The sequence below is a fragment of the Pyrgilauda ruficollis genome, unplaced genomic scaffold (genome assembly GCF_017590135.1).
Source record: "Pyrgilauda ruficollis isolate IOZ18807 unplaced genomic scaffold, ASM1759013v1 scaffold69, whole genome shotgun sequence".
Taxonomy (NCBI): domain Eukaryota; kingdom Metazoa; phylum Chordata; class Aves; order Passeriformes; family Passeridae; genus Pyrgilauda; species Pyrgilauda ruficollis.
The window spans coordinates 1711272-1723722 of NW_024528710.1; the positions used below are offsets into that span (position 1 = coordinate 1711272).

The following is a 12451-nucleotide window of genomic DNA, read 5'->3' on the forward strand; positions in this document are numbered from 1 at the left end:
CTGCCTCCCTCTTCACTCACCCTGCTCTCTGCTCCATGCCATTGAGATTCCTTTCATTTCAGCTGGACATCTACCCACAAACACAACACGTGCAATTGTTATAACCACTTTTGTTTCAGCTATGTACAGATGCCAAGCGAGTCCCACTCTTTCACTCACAGTTTTTTTTAAACTTACTTTACTGGCTGAAAGCTCCAAAGTTTGCATTCTGCATCTGTGTGTAATTTTTGTCTGCTTTTTATTCCAAGTTTTGGAAGGATAGAGTATCAAAACAAAACAATAAAGAGGAAGAAAAAAGAATAAGCAAACAAAATATTTCCCACTGAATATTTTCATTCCTTCAAAAGCAATGCTGCAATGGCTATGGGAGGACAGTCGAAACATAGCAGTCAAATGACTTTCACTGAACAACTGTGCATTTTCAGGGAACTTGAGTTTGCTGGATGGAAATATAGCCCTTCACACATTGCATGCTGCATATGGAGAGTACAGTTTGCAAACTCTATTTAATTGAAGTATGAAAGACTGTGCTGCACATGCATGAATGACTGTCAGCTGTGCTGTGAACCGTGTGTTGGCAGAGCACAGAGGCTGAAGCGAGGGCTATGCAAGGAGACAGCTTCTCACCTTTTGGGGAACTCCCAATAGCGAAAGGGTCCCACTACCCAGTGCCCAGCCTTGGTACCAAGTGTACAGGCATCTTTACAAGCCCGTGCTGAGTCGTGATCCTGCACTGGCTGGCTCTATAGCTCTTATATAAAGTGTGCCTATAATAGAGGTAATGGTTTCACTTTCCGAAACCCTTTGCAAAATAGGACATTAGAAATACTGTTTGATATTCACACAACCACCAGCAGAAGCCTGCATCAGGTGCCCATCAGCAAAATACACTTGCTTAAAATTGACAGGGTTCTGGGCTTTTTTTTTTTTTTTTTTTTTTTGGTTGGTTTGTTTCTTTTTGTTTCCATGCTTTCTTAAAGAAAAGAACTTTGGCCCAGAAGCAAAAATGTAGTAACCCTCGTGTAAGCATTAGTTTATTGTGTACCAAAGAAAATTACATCCTTGAGGTCTTGGAAGGCACAGTTATACCCATTTTGCATATATATTGTGCATTACTTGGGGAGCTGGGTGGGGAGAAAGACTGTGTTGTACATATTTGTTCTGGCTATTGTTTATGCAGGTCTGACTGAATGAAGGAACAGTGGGTATCATTTCAATTTCTGATGTCAACATCAAATTACTTATTTAATTTCATGCCTGGCGAAGCATTGTATAGCTACACGCAGAATCATTTCACTTCATTTGTTATGCTGTGTTTTCTTGGCGATTGGCTTGCCTTCCAACTGACAGCTTTAATTACGACATGAATTTGATTGCACTGCCGAGGAATTAACATAATGCAACAAAGCATTTAAGCACCCAACCTTAGACACACAAACACACACATCCCCACCCTCGCAGCCACACGCACACAAAGCACAGCCACTGCTGCTGAGCAGCTCTGGCACACACACAGACACAGCTCTGCTCGTGTGCCTGCACTCCACACACTGCCAGGATCACTGGTGATATTCTGGAGAGGGAGCAGCACTGAGGGTTTCAGAGCACATAACCCAAAGCTGGCCCTCAATTTGTCTTTGGCTCTCTACAGGTGAGAGGGATGGGAGACAAAAGAATTTCAAATATCCTGTATTTGGGGCTGAAACCATAAGCTGCCCACAAGATTACACTACTGGAGGGGTGTAGACATGTCTCTTCCTGAAGCAAACAGCCACAGACCTGGTGGGAAGGGGACTTCAGGATTTCAGGACTTGGTCCTCATTGTCACCTCCTCACCGTGGCTCCTCTCGAGCACAAAGTTCCCAGCACAGGAGGAGCTACAGGGCACTGGGAGCTGGGGAGCACTCATGAAGGGTACAGCAGCTTTGATGAGCTTTTTTGAGAGCCCAAGAGAAGACCTTTAATGTAGGGACAAATGGAAATATTCCTGTCCCACACTCTGTGCAGGAACTGGAAAAACATTCCAGACAGAAAGGTGCCAACTGCAGCAAGAGGTGATGAGGTGCTGAATCCCATCCAGTGACCATGGGGAGAGGCTTTTGCTGTTCATCCCTTCACTGAAAGCCTGCAACCAACACCAGAGGCAGCAGGCAGGGCTGAGATCAGGTAGATCAGGAATTCAGCAGTGTGTTCCAAAGAAATCAGGTGGTTTGATTTTTGATTAGCAAAGAGGTGGCTGAACCCCTGATCTCAGGAATTCAGCAGTGTGTTCCAAAGTGGTTTGATTTTTGATTAGCAAAGAGGTGGCTGAACCCCTGAATACTTGGTGCATTCACCATCCCAGTCAGCTGTAATTCTCATGTTTTCCTCAGGTAAATCTCCTGGCTGTTTTGTAAAACATTACAAAAATGTATTCCAAAGAGGGAAGACTCAATTAAAAATAAATACATACAGGAAGATAAGGAAAAGAAGTTGACTGAGCTCCAAGCTGAGCAAAAGAGAAAGCGCTGCCATCTTGTCTCCAAGCAAGATCTCAACAAAATGAATTCTACTACTGGCAAGATTTTGATGAGATTAAACTGACTACAGCACCCTATATATAAAGGAGGAGCAGCTCTCCAATTTCTCTTTTAGGCCCCTGGAGCTACCTCTGCCCATAAAGGAAAAAACAAGTTGTCATTCCTAAAAAAAACCTATACAGGGGAGAAAGGCAGAGAGCCATGGGTTTATGAAATTCAGAGGGGGAGCTGGATCAGGGCACTGCTTGCACTGGAGCATTTGAGCAATCATTATCCCTAATCTAGCAGAGGTCAAATTCTCTGCTAATTATGTTCTTTCACAGAGGGGTGGGTGTGTGCACACGTGTGCAGGCGAGGACAAAGAGAGGAGTTGACAGAAATCAGTCTCACTGCATTGCATCTGACAAGAACAGAGGATATTCCCCTTCCTACTGTCTGATGCTATTTCAAGCCTCATTATGAGAAAAATCTCCTGCTTAACATGGTCTTTTCATTGAATTATCTTCTTTTCATTTTTGCCCACCTCTCACAAACGCTGCAAATTACCTGCTTGGATCTCATTAGCCTGGAAAGGAGTCACTCCTTGTAAACACACTTTGCATCACTCTGCATTATCCAAGGACTGCAGGTACATTTACAACAGGCAAAGTTGAAAGATCCCTGACAGGAGAGGGAATGAAGCCACTGACATGTCAGTTTGCAACTGGGTGTTCATTATCCCCTCTCCCTCATTCTGCATCTGTCACTGAGCTCTCACCAGGCCCTGCAGGAAGGCCTGTGAAGCTCCAATATTCCTGTTTCACCAGCCTGCTCAAACTGGGGATGGGAAAATGGATCATCCACCTGGAGAACATGCACTTCAGTCATTAGCCACATTTCCATACAGGAGCCATGCCTAGCCTTACAGTGCTGCCAGGTGACAATAGTGGAGATTTATTATATTTCATGGCCAAAATTTGATTTCTGACCTCAGGATGAATATGCCTGCAATGTTTTATATTTTTTGTTCTATCTTCTGTTGGGTACACTTTTTGTATATTTTTTTCTGGGAAAATGGCTGTAAAAACAGAAGCAAAGCTTCAGAGAAAAACTTACACTGTTGTCTGTGGCTTTTTCTGGACAGTAAATAGTGGGTCTCATTAGACATCTGAGTTCTTCAAAAACTATTATTCAAAATAAACATTGGGAAGGTGCTGTCATTTCAGCACACAGGGTGTCTGACTTTGGGAGAGGGGAACAATGGGATGGACAGCTCTGAACTGGCTTTAGGAGAGGGGGGAATGGGATGGACAGCTGTGAACTGACTTTGGAGCATTGGGATGGACAGCTCTGCACTGACTTTGGGAGGGGAATGATGGGATGGACAGCTCTGAACTGACTTTGGGGCAATGGGATGGACAGCTCTGAACTGACTTTGCGAGGGGGGTAATGGGATGGACAGCTCTGCGCTGATTTTGGGAGAGGGCAGTGGGATGGACAGCTCTGAACTGAGTTTGGGAGGGGAACAATGGGATGGACAGCTCTGAACAGAGTTTGGGGCAATGGGAGGGACAGCTCTGAGCTGACTTTGGGAGGGGGCCGTGGGAAGTACTGCTCTGAAGGAGCCTGGGAAGGGCCACCACAGACCAGGCACAGTGAGAGCTGTCTCGTGCGTGTTTTTTAAGTCTCAGCTGAACTGGTAATGCCAGACCAGAGAGACACGCTTGTATTGCAATGAATTATCAAAGCAAAGGAACTTTCCTTATTAAGCAAAACATAAATTATGCATAACACTTTAAAATATACATCTCCACATATATTTACATAACGTTTCTTTTGAGCAACCTGTGAATCCCTCTGTCCTCTCTTGGGTGCACTAGGGAAGTTGTATTTGCTCTCTACTTCCTTTTAATTTGCCACAGCACCGAGACAAAGGAAAAGTATTGTAAAAACATCAGAGAAAAACTGGATTTGATGGGTGGAAGGGGACCCAGGACTCTGCTCTCACTGCCAGGTCTGGCAGTGCAATGCTGTGAGCTGCTGAGAAGCCCAATAAACCTCAGAGCTCTCCACACAGTACATTGCAAGGGAACGACAAAGCTAAATTAAATCCATGTTTGTAAGGAGCTGTGAAATTTTTTGCTGAAGGTGCTGTGTAATTGTGAAGTTGGTTGCAGTGGTTTCCCAGCTGCCACAGGGCTCAGACAAGCCAGGATGATGATGGCGACAGGCTGACATCCAGCTGCCTTCCACTGCTACCTGTACAGAGCATTTCCTTACTACCTTCTCTGGTTTCAGTCTCCTCTTCCAAAGAGATCTCACAGCCCTGAGAATGACCTCAGCTGACAGCTATGAAGGGCAAGCTCTGAAGTGTTTAGCTGAATGTAACCCATAAAGGCTGGCTCTGGGAAAGAAATGGACCTCTAAAATAATGTGACAAAGGGATGTGGAGAGAGAGTGCTACAGATTTCACACTTTCACAGAAGAAAAAAAAAATCAGGCATCTGTTCCAGTGATATGCACAATTCAGCAAAAATTGCTAGCTGTGTGCCTTCAGGCTTAAATTTGCACAACGAAATGTATCCTTTACAAAGGTATTTCTTTTAATGCCTGCTCAGTTCAGTTTTATTGGATTGGCCTATAGAGGACACCATCTGGTATCTGTCATCCAAATCTACACAGACATGCTATCGATAAAATCCCCATTTCCAAAATGTGGGTTAGTTAAAAGTAGGGCCAGATTGCTGGCTGGTACAAATTTGGTTGACTGATGTAGCTATCCATGCTTTTACCAGCAAAGGATCTGACCTACAAAATCCCCAATTTAGACACTCTATTGGGACAGGGCTTTCTTTATATTCTGAGTTGTAAAGCATGTGGCACAGAGGACACAGAGCCATGAATAAAACACTCAAGGATTGTGATGGTACACATAATAAATAGTAATCTAATTGCAGCAACAGAAAGATTTCTGTAGTCATTGCTCTGTCAGAACAACTCATGCGAGTCACTGGTGAATGACCAGCATTCTCCCATGGAGAAAAACACTCTCCACAGGGCTGCCATCTCAGGCCCCTCCACAGCACTTTAGGTAGAGCAACAAAGGCAGAGCTTATGCTATTGTTGGCCATGTTATATCAATTCATTATACATAACTGAGTCCCTCTAGACACTCAAATACTTCTCATAAAGACAGTATGTAGCCCAAAGAAATACATTCTTTTCCTCCAGCACTTGGGGTAAAAATGTTACTCACTTCTCAACTATGCAGAACATCTTAACTTCATTAAATGGCCTTCAACTGTTTCCAAACAGCCGAGTGTTTGCACACACAAAGACATTGTATCAATCTTTAAGAAGTTTACTGAACCCAGGCAGGAGACACTTTAAATGTCCTTTTCCTCTCTGTGACTTGTGGAAAACCCCACACCTCCTAGGAGTTGTAAAGTAGGTGTGCATCTTTATTCAGCGCCGGGTGCATGCAGGATCTCTTCCTACCCTAAGTTAATGTTCTGACCCCCTTGTCTCACCTGAATGCCCAAAGGGAAGGAGATTTTAGCAATGAGCCATCCCAGAAACCCAATCCCCGAGCTGCTGAGCCGCAGGAGCTGCACTTACGTCGCTGAGCCTCTCCCGGGAGCTGCTGCGCTGGAAGCCCTTGGACTCGCCGCTGGCGCTCTCGCTGTCACTGTCTCGGCAGCTGTTCTGGCCTGGCTTGAGCTGCACAGAGAGAAAACACAAAGAGAGCAAGAGTTGAGCCTGGTTCAGGTGAGTGCCCCTGTCCCACTGTCCTTTATCCCTCCCAGGCCCCAGCAGCAGCATGGCTCGGTGGCAGTGCCAGTGCAGCGTGTCCCTGTGCCAGGGCACAGCCCCAGGGACACCACGGACAGCCCTGGACACCACGGACAGCCCTGGACACCACGGCCCCTGTGGGAGCTGCAGCTGCTGCAGGCAGGAGGAGGCAACACTTGTGTCCCAAAGAAATCACAGTTTGAGACCTTCCTCTGGGAAACTTTCAGACTTCTCAAGGTATTTCTGCCATGGATGAAGCTTTTGGTTTCCATCACAGTGCAGCACTCACAGCATCAGTTCCTCCCTCATTACAGCACAAGAGCATTGAGCACCTGAGATCAATGGGAGTCTCCCCAGGGGAAGAGGAGGTCACCACTCCAGAGAAGCCTTTCTTTTGCTGGATTAGCCCTGAACCACACTGCCTGGCACTCTAAACAATTTCCGACAATCAAACCTCAATGCTCATAAAACAACAGGATCTACTTAATAGGTATCAAACTGCTTTTGTTTTTCAAACCAGCTTTAATGAACTTTACTGGCATTGTAACAAAAAAACCCTACAAAAACCCCTAAACTACATTTTCATTACAATTGAGAACACATCTGCTTTCTCTTACACTTTGGACTGTTCAGGTCACCACATTACACAGCAGTGTACTGAGAGAAACATTCACCACAGACACCCATTACACATGTCCACGAGCACATGTTCACCTAGAGAGCAAGAGGAAGATATGATCCACATCCACTGCAATGCTGAAAATGCACACCTTTGTCTTAAAATATCCTTCCCTATATTTTGCTTGAATGTATTACAATTTTCTTTTAGCCTTGCTGATGCTTTGTTTGAACTAACTCTGGTGGTTAATACTGGCAAGAAGTCTCTTTCAGAAATTTAGACTTAAAATCATGCACTGGAAGCAGAGTTAAATGCAGAGAAAATACTTCATGAGGAACCTAATGGAATATTTCATGAGAGATCTAGTACACTTATCAATATCCATATAACAAACACCAAACAACTCCTGCTAACTCCCAGGGTCACTGAAGGAGCACAAAAAGCATCCTCACCCACAGGTTATCACTTTCTCTCTACCACAGCCAGAGTAAACTGCATCTGCAAGTTTGGTATTTGTGTGCCACTTCTCCTTAATCCCTTACTCCCCTCACCAGTAAAGGGAAGCTTTGGGTGCTCTCTATCAGTCAGATCAAAATAAGGACATAAAGTCCATGAAACTAAAAGTTCCAATGCACAGCTGAGCTGCAATGCATGAGCACAACGGCAAAAAATGGCACAGGCAAACTCTCAGCCCAAAGAAAATGTAGCAGAAGCACCAGAGCTATTTATCAGACACTTACAATTCAATAAATAAACTAAATATTCCACAGCTCAGCCAGAACATTTCCAGTAAAATGATTTTTATTTCCAATGGAACGGTTTATCGGTTAGATCTAAGAGATCTTGGGAGCAGCTCTTGGAGGCAGAGGGGAGGATAACGAATTCAAGAAGTCTTACACTTCATATATAACTCACTGATCTTATCTAGGACCTCTGTGTCCTGTAATTTTATGGTCCCAAGTTTAACATTTAACCACCCAAAGGAAAATGGATCAAGTTTCCCTGACTTGGTCTTTTGTCAACGTCCGCCCAATGATGGAAAACTCTTATTGCAAGTGGGGTGTTAAGAATTTTTTTCCAGTCTCAGATTTTATTTCTAGAACCTAAATTTAGTTTGTACGCAATCTTCACACATTAGTTATTTGCTAACTAATAATAACAGCCCAGTTTTATAATTCTTCTACATCACGAATTCCAGCTATTTACAGAGAAGAGAAGAAAAACCCAGCAGGTGTCAATTTTCTAGACACAATTTACAAGGAGTAAGAGAACGTGATGAAGACATCTGAACCTGAAAACTCTGTAGAAAAAAAAAAAAAAAAAAAAGTGAACTGCAGGGACTAGACAGCAAACTCAGAAATAAGTCCAAGTTAAGATTTATAAGCTTTCCATATTTTCCTTTCTTTTTTTCCAAGTTGAGTTTCTCCATGTGCCAAACTGTTGAGGGTTTACATTTTATTCCAGAACCCATCAATCTGCATTAAATTAAAAAAGTAAAGCATGGAAATGTGCCTGTTGTCTTCTCTTAAGAACCTAAAGTTACACTCAAACCCACATGAGAACACTTAATGTGGACAGGCCATGGGTCATTTAATCTCAATCTATTTGCACAGATTCAACTGCTAAAAACAATGCTGAAACAACACAGTGCTGCTCAAAGGGCCCACAGATAACAGAGTGGATCTTTAGTTACACTGTGTGCATCTGCTTCATCACCTGCGCCACACTGGAACACCAAAATCAGTTCCCCCATGGAAATGCAACTTTCCTTGGAAAAAAAATTGAAGTGCAATGTTGACAGCTCTTGCTCCTCTGTTGTTTCTAGCAGGGTACCCCATGCAAACAGCAGCATCAGCGTGAAAATCCCATTATGCCTGTCTGTGCAGGGCTGGGAGCTGGACTGGGTGATCCCTGGCGGTCCCTTCCCACTCAGGTGATTCTGTGATTCTACAAAGGTCTCACTGAGGAACTTCCCACATTAACACAGCATTAAACTTCTAATTTGCACCAGGCAAGGAGTGAAAAAGGTTTTACAAAAAGTGTGTTTGACTCTGTGCTTTCACTGCACAGCGGGAATGAATTTATCCATGAAGGGATCCATCTAAAGGGTCTCACAAAGAGGAAATACAGACATTTTCTTGACTGAAAGCCCAAAACCCTAAAAACTCAGTGTCTCTGACTCACAAGGAATATGTGCAGTCTCAGGGACTCCCCTAGACAGAGATGGGGTACATGCAAAACAAGCACCTCGAGACCACTTGCCCAGGCTGAACAACACAGGACTCAATCCTGGGGCACACCCACAGCTCCAAAACTTCTCTAGTTTTTGGTCATCCTTAGCATTGCATTTTTTGAAATCTTTCACTGTACTACAGAACCTGTTAGTTTGTAATGCCTTTGAATCTGTTGGAGGACACCAGAAGTCAAGCAGAACTGCATAAAGTCATAACTATATTTCTATTAAAGGGAAAGCCCAAAAAGCAGATTCGGAAGGGTGGTTTCTGGCTGAGGGCTGGGCTGGGGCTCAGCAGAAGGTTTTATTTCTGATTCTTCACCACCCCTGCCAAAAACAATGAGGGGAATAGGTATTCCCAGCTCTCCAAAACTGGACTGTTGGGAGGATTTTTCTATCAGGGCAGTTTCTCCAGTGGCTGATGGTGGATTCCATAGCACCACAGCCAGGGATGGAGGAAGGAAGCTGAGCTGGGGGGCACAGGGTGGCATTGCAATTTTTGTTGTTGTTTTGACAACTCAAATCTATTTTTATGGACAATAAATTTTTTTTCCCCCAAGTGGAGACTGTTTTGACAATGACAATAATGGGTGACTTCCTTGCCTTTACCTCACAAGCTCATTCTTCCCTCCTTGGCCCTGCTGAGGAGGGGTGTGAGAGGGGCTGGGGGAGTTTGGCCTCAGCCACAATGTGGTTTGGAGCACTGAGTCACAAAACTTCAGTCACAGCTCTGCTGCCCTGCAGAGTGATGAGGAGTGGAGGCAAAGCTGGAGACTGGCATGAAAGACCCAGGCAGGGAGAGAGACACTGAGAGCACAGAGAGGAGAGGCACAAGATATGGAACACCAAGAGGGACCATTTGATGAAGAAAGAGAGACTTGCTCAGGCCTGAAGGTCACACAGAAACCATCCAGAAATTATGAATAAACCAAAATAGATGCAGAAACATCAACATAAAACTGCTGTCACAGCAAGTGCTAACAGGAACTCTTCTGTCAGCCCACGGAGAGATTTTCAGGTGACTTGGAATCTAACAGAACTATTTTTGCAGCAGGGAAACACTCAGCCCTACTTTGTGACAGTGAAAGTGCAAACTGAATATTCATCTGTGTCCAGGGAAAGCAGCTCTGCTGTTCTCCTTCTGCCACTCAGTGTTTTAGAGTAAAGCAGAGCTAAACTCTCAGGTTAGGAGTAGGACAGACCCAGAGCAACAGTGCCAGAGCTGCTGTTCCAGCCAGACATTTCTGTGACATGAGAGGAGGGGACAGAAGCCATAAACCACTCCTGAGGGTAATCCATGGCAGCAGGGCTCTCTGTGGCCTTTTCTCTCAGCCAGGAAAAGAAGGAAGGACAGAGTTGATCACGTTAAGAGGTGTGGATGGAAGGGCAGCTGAGCCCCAGACTCCAGGGAGCATCATCCTCTTGGGACCACAGCTGGCTGTGCTGGATCCCAAAGCCACTTTAGATAATTCCATTGTAGCACATAAACAAGAATCAAAATAAATAAACCCACTGAGAATTTGGAAAAAGCTTTTTTCACAGAGCTTATACATCATGTCAAAAACACCCTAATGTGGCTCTCCTGAGCTTTTTTATTTTCAAATATATTTTCATTTAAAAACCCCACACCATTTGTCAGCGGTAAATCTATAGTATAGTTTCGAGGTGCCTGAGCTTCTATGCCATATGGAATTAAAGGATTATTTCACTACATTATACTTTAAAGTTACGAATACTAACACCTCTCTCTGTTAGAGCACAGCCAGCAAGCTGAGCCTTTAGCAGAGTCCTAAAGGAAGGGGACACCAGCTCCCTGAGAGATGGCAGAACCCTGCTGTGGGGAGGAGAATTCCACTTACTCTTCTGCCTGTCATCCTCTATTTAAACAGCTTTTGCAAGAGTGAGGCAGTCCCAGCTCACACCTGGGTGAGTGAATTCCCCAGTTGAGCTCAACTGACTCCAACATGTTCCATTAGGAATGCTTCCCAACCCCAAAATCCTGGACAGGCACAGCCCAGTCCCACTCATGGCTCATGGCAGGAGTTTGTCCTGAGCAGGGCACAGCACACACACATCTCCACTGCCTCCATTTGCTCTCTGGCCTTTTCCCAGCATGGAACAGGACTCAAGAATAGGAACTTTTGTCACTTCTGGCAAGCACAGCCTTTTCCTCAGCGAGGCACACACAGATCCAGGCAGAAACACAGGCAGATCAGGGGCTGCTGATGAGTGCAAGCTGCTCCAAAGGCCAGGGAGCAGCAGCCTGGGAGATGGAAGCCTGGCTGAAGGCAGTGAGATCCCAGTTATCCCAGCCAGGGAGATCCCAGTTACTCCAGCCAGGGAGATCCCAGTTATCCCAGCCAGGGAGATCCCAGTTCTCCCAGCCCAGGGCTGCTGGGCCACCCCCAGGCAGGGCTCAGACATCCAGAGAGGCCAGGCTGCACCGACAGCCCCAGGCCAGCCCTGCCCTGCCCAGCAAACACAGCCCTGGGTGCCTTCAACCAGCCAGAAAAGAGCAGCAGCACATCTCATGCAGAACTCAATGTCAGATTGCAAAGAAAACATATTTTATCAATGATCAAGAACAAATCTGGCTGTATGAAAACAAATAAAAGGAGAACTTCATGTCAAGAAATAACCAAAAAACAACAGGGTAAATCAAGGGCTGTTACTTCTGATTTCAATCATGATTAACAGCTGTCATTTCAAAACTTCTGTTTATATCTCTCCTGCTACTGACAGAAGTTAGACAAATACTCCTTATACAGCACTCCCACATCACCCACAGCATTAAAGGTGATTTGGGTCTGGAAAAAGACCTCTCCACTGCATTTCTAACAAGGCCAGCACACCATGGCTGCCTAAACAGGGGAGCAGCACAAGGAAAGCAGATCGGAGGTGAGATAATGAGGAGGAAGAATATTTACAGCACATGAGTTTAGGCAGTAAATATGAAAAAAGAATTCACACCGTGTGTGGACTCTGAACATTATTAATACAAAGACATTTTTCACCTCAGGGAAGAAAAATCTTGTTACCTGAGACACAATAAAACATTAGGAGAGGCTCTCTGTTTACGTCTTGATATACAATCTTATGACAACAAATGCAGACACTCCAAGAAATTGCCAGCTTCTGAGGATCCAGGCCTCCATGCCATCATCCTGGGATCTGACATCCCCACCAGAAATGAACGGGTTTTTTTTTATCTTACTTCTATGGTAAAAGTGAGGTAAACTAACAAAGACAACATCTTATCTTTTGTTTCCTTCTTAGCTTTAATTAGAAGAAAAAATATTTTTTTCTCTT

General features: G+C 44.6%; 1 protein-coding gene across 1 annotated transcript in view; it reads right to left on the reverse strand.

Annotated features, from left to right (window-relative positions):
• The window catches only part of AUTS2 (activator of transcription and developmental regulator AUTS2), a 767477-nt gene that overhangs the window by 417378 nt on the left and 337648 nt on the right, over positions 1-12451 (reverse strand). The window contains exon 3 of the mRNA XM_041484937.1: positions 6117-6218. Coding sequence (XP_041340871.1) covers positions 6117-6218 — 102 coding nt within the window. The remainder of the gene's footprint in view (positions 1-6116; positions 6219-12451) is intronic.